At 38.1% G+C, this 4,848-nt stretch overlaps 1 protein-coding gene across 1 annotated transcript; it reads right to left on the bottom strand.

The window, feature by feature from the left end:
• Nucleotides 1-698: 698 nt before the first annotated feature.
• On the bottom strand, nt 699-4,603 carry LOC141708820 (uncharacterized). The gene is made up of 3 exons (XM_074512627.1): nt 3,668-4,603; nt 2,697-2,864; nt 699-2,593 (listed from the first exon to the last, which is right to left on the bottom strand). Exons 1-3 carry the CDS (start codon nt 4,190-4,192, stop codon nt 857-859), a joined length of 2,430 nt encoding a protein of 809 aa, XP_074368728.1. The 5' UTR covers nt 4,193-4,603; the 3' UTR covers nt 699-856.
• Nucleotides 4,604-4,848: the final 245 nt, after the last annotated feature.

Here is a 4,848-nt window from a genome sequence, read left to right as displayed (position 1 = left end):
TCGACTCTTCTACAACAAAACTACTTTGACTATGCTTTACTCCAACAACTTTACTCCTAACAACTTTCAACAAAAGACATTGACATGATAAAATCATGGTCTTTTATAACTTACCTATCTCCGCAAAACTAACATATCGAGATTTTTACCAAAATTATTCAAATCTCTCAGTTTCGGCGTCTATCTCTAAACGAGTGTACAAGATAGTCATACTTGTATGCAGACAAATGAGCAGTGAATCAGTGATACATTTTCTTTATCCACAACAAGTTTGCTAAAATAAACTCTTGTATCTATGGTTTTTCTTTTCTGATTAAGCTGGATAAAAATTCTATGCTTCATTTTCACGGTTGAAAGGTGTTTTAAAAATCGTATTCGTTAATAAAATTTTTAAAATATTTGTCTGGTTCGATTTTAAAATCCGATGTATTGTTATGAATCATTTTTGAATAGTAACTCTTATTATAAATAAAGGCTAATATGTTAAATATTAATAAAATATTAAATCTGTCCAAATTTTGTTTCGAATTATCATTCCGATAAATTTCCCATCTACCAATAAACCACTAATTGGTATTTCAAAAAATTAGTTTCGATTTTCGAAATGTGATGTCTTTAATGGATAAGTTGAGTTACATTTCAATAAAGATAACAGTATAGTATCCAACAGCTTCACAAATTTAACTTGCATTACTCTCTGTTAATTGCTCATAAAGGCCTTGAAGTACTCTATCTATATAGTATAAATAATTTCTATATGGTACTACGCTGTTAGCTCTTTAATTTATTTTTGTATGCTAGCTTTCATAACCAAGTAATCTACTATTTTACAGTAAGAGTGGATCAAGCAATGTCATTATGGATATGCTGCGTCTATTTTACTAAAAATTTCGTAGAAGTTTATGTGCCTTGAAGGATTCTCCCACCTAATCAGTTCCTTGATCCCATTCTCAATCTCTGTTGTTTCCCTCATCACACTCTTCATGCAGAAACCTAAAGATCCCAGAAACAGAACAATTTTCCCCTTGACATCGTCTTCGCATTCACTGGTGCACACTTTTTCAGCCAACTGCATTGAGTGTTCGACATAAGAATTCAGTATATCTTCACTTATGTCACCACATTTTGTTGAACTCTGCACACTTGACTTCCCTGCCTCCAGGTCATGAAATATTTTACCCTCTTGCCGGCCTTTTTCGAAAAATGCAAGTGACTTGATTTTGGTGATTTTTTCGTAGCATTTCAAGGAAGCGCTCACGTCTTCCTTGAAAAGTTGTAGATCATTGATCATGAGTTCTCGGATCTCCTTCCATCCTTCACCGGCTTGATCTGAGACGTGTTGAAGGCTTTCCAAAATGTTGGCTACTATTTGCAAAAGAATGACCATCTTTGATAATGACCCTTGGAGCTTGTCATAGCATGCAACACGGAAAGGTATGTAAAAGAAATTAGGCTCCATCTCAGCGTCTTTTTTGAGTTCTTCAAGGTCATTGACATGTGATTTTAGCGTTCTTTGCTTTGCTTTTAAGTCCTGAAGTGATGGAGATTCAGGCTTGTCATTCTGGCTTGAAGGAAAAACAATGTGCTGGATGCACTCTTCAAGTGCCTTCAAGGTCCTGGAGAGTTGATTTCTTGCAAGAGTTGCTGCTCTTGCTCGTTGGAGGACGAATTCTACCATGATTAAACACGATAATCCAATGAATGCCTCTGTGAGTCTAGTTATGGCGAATTCATCTGGACGTCCGTAGTTCTTTCTGCCTAGGATTAGTAGGGCTCCTATAACAGCAGAAACGCCACCAGCTTGGCCATACATTCGACTGCTTCTAAGAAAACTGGCAAATATTATCCAAGGTAGAAGTGTTAAGAATCGCAATTCTGTTACCTTGTGGAAAAGAAAACAACCCACAACACCATAAGCTGACCCCAGTGCTGTCCCCTGTGCTCGAGCATTGGCTACTGTGAAAATCGGCTGTCTTCCCGTGGCAAAACTGATGGCAATTGTGAGTCCAGACCAATAACCATTTTCCTTGCTGAAAATTGTACCGAAAAGCACAGCCAGACCTAAAGATATTGAACACTTGAATGCAAATATCAGTCCTTCGGTACTTGGGAGGATTTCTGAAATACCATAACCTTTAGATTGTTCTTGAGACGCTCTTAACTCTTCTGCATGAAGCATCTGATCATTGTCTGGAGCAGATTCTGAAGATTTGGTTCTCATTGAATCAAATAAGAAGCCTATGCAAAATATTTGGAATATAGTAGGTAGATCTTTTTTTGTAGGACAAACTTTTGCAAGGGACTGGACGGCCTTATCAAAATATTCATTCTTTGTATCTGGAGTGGTGATGGTTTCTGAAGGCAAAAGGCCCTGCGCAGGCTGTGCTTCCACGAGCTTCAGTCCGAGCTGTATATCCATACATTGTAAGCTCGTGTTAAGCTCCTGATCTATGAAGCTCACTGGAAATGAGGGGCAGGAAATCAAGGCAATTTCCATCCCACTTATTGCCGTCTCTATGTCCTGCATCTGATCTCTAGGATCCACAAGTTTGCGTCTCAAGTTTCTCAGCGGACTTTCCCATGACAAACCCTCCTGTAGAAAAAAAGTACAGAATGTCATATAGATGTAAATTTGTTCGCGGTTCAGCAGCACTGTTTTGTGCTTCTGCATGAATCAGACTATTTATGTTAGTTACCTGAATAAGTTTAATACTCTGAAGAAGCTTGTCACCAGTCTCATTAAAGGGCTTAGATTGAGATATAGCTTCAGCTGCTGATTGCTTGTCCTGGCTTAAGAAGGCTTTTATAAAAAGGCTTGTCCTTGCTGAAGCATTTTGAGTATACAACTGAAGTAGCTTCTTAACCTGACATAACATTTAGCAGAAGACAATCAGTGTTCTGTTCTGAAGATCTTCCTGTAGTTATGAATTTTACCTATAGTCGAAACTCATAATATTTTTACCGATAAACCAACAGATCAAGATCAGGTATGGAGTTAGGAGAATTATCCTACAGATCATCTCTGGTATTTAGATTCTTGCCAATTTTTACGATATTTAGTACTAATTGTAAAAATTGTCCTCCACTCCTGGTTCCGCCATTGATTCCCGACTAATCAAAACTCAATTATTGTGTCCATAAACGCAACTGCGTGTTCAGTTGTTAGAACATTGGTGGAACATACGGTACACCAACTTGTCATATGCCATGGCATGTATGACAAGTGCAAACTTTCACGTAATTCCAAATAGATAGCCAGTTTTTTTAAACCTTTTATGCTATTTCTGTTTTGGGGCAGATGAAAACAAAGATTGCTAATACAAAACTGGACCAAAAGGCTTAATACGAGATTGTACTTGTATCCACACAAATACACAATAGATTCTTTAGAGCAATCCAAACCCATCTTTGCTAAAAGCAGAAAGTTTGGTGTGTTGCAGTTGCAGTTGCAGAGAACCATTTTTGGCAAATCACATGAATACTTGTTTTGACAACATAAAACAAAACCTTAACAAAAGACAAACTAGGCTTTGTCTTTATAACATTTTAAAACATAAAAAGGAGAAGATTGACTGTACGGGAACTGAGAGGGTAAAATGTACGCAACACTTAATTATAAATAAGCTGTATCAAGTAAATTTCTTTGGAATCAGAACAAGTTAATTACCTCACTACTGGCTAGCCGAGGGAATGGTAGAATTGAAGCAATGATGGAAGCCAGAGCACCAAGTGCAGTACTTGCCGCGACATGGAGAGGGTGAATCACAGCTCCAGCCGCATCACCATAAACCACCGCACTAACATACACAATCACAACTTGGCCAAACGCGATTCTCTTTGACAAAATATTCGTACTTTCTGGCAACGCCAACAAAAAGGCCATCACAGCCACTGCCACAGCAGCACTAGCCGGAGAAAAACTAGCCGGTCCAAAAATCCACAGGCTCAAAATTGAAATAGGAACCACTTGAACCGTGGCACACAAGGCGTGCCACGATCCTCTCAGAGAGTCTCCTAACGTTGCATCCGATAAAATAAGTATCGCGGTAACGTATGAAAAAGCAGGAAATGCTACGTGACTCCGAAGATGTGACGGACCATAGAGGGTGGTACAACCTACTATAGTGCATGCCACGGCTGTCCGGACAGCCGATTCGAGCCGCATTCGCCACATCATTTGTTCTCTGTCCATTGCTGCAGTAGCCAGAGACAGTGTTGGATGAAAGAAAATTGTGAAGGACAAGAATGAGAGGAATTAAACAAAGACAATGCTCAATTTATATAGATCACAAACACCACATGTACCGTATATTTTAGTAGGTGTTTAGGTATTTTATACAAGTATTGTATGCCACAGGTGTTCTACAACATGCAAGCTTGATGGTGGAGGGAATTTGTTTTGTTTATGTACATGTGACAAATTAACTAAAATGTTCGCCCGAAACAACGGCTATTCTTTGAAGTGAAGGTAAGGTTGCGTACTGAGCAGTATTATATAGTATTCCGTTGGAAGAACTAATAATAAATGAATAGCAGAGGAGAAATCTACAAATAGTCTGAGTTCTGTAGAATATCTGAGATTTTTGTACAGAGAGAACTGAAATAATTCCTTTTCCAGGTTTCCAAACTATTGGGGAAGGCTTGTTACTATTTAACAACAGTTGTCGCTATCGTTTGTTGACAAACGTCAAGTTTGTAGGTTAACTTTCTTTATTTTGATTTCCAGTTAAAGCGGGCAAATACAGTCTTGCACCCGTCTTCCGAAATACTGGTTCAATTTTCACTTATTTCAAGATTTATTCGAGTAACCTTAGACTTTTAATATACTACTTCATTTGTCTTATTCAT

The sequence above is a fragment of the Apium graveolens genome, chromosome 2 (genome assembly GCF_009905375.1).
Source record: "Apium graveolens cultivar Ventura chromosome 2, ASM990537v1, whole genome shotgun sequence".
In the NCBI taxonomy this organism is placed as follows: domain Eukaryota; kingdom Viridiplantae; phylum Streptophyta; class Magnoliopsida; order Apiales; family Apiaceae; genus Apium; species Apium graveolens.
Note: the sequence above shows the minus strand (reverse complement) of the source record. Positions and strands in the feature narration are given on the sequence as shown.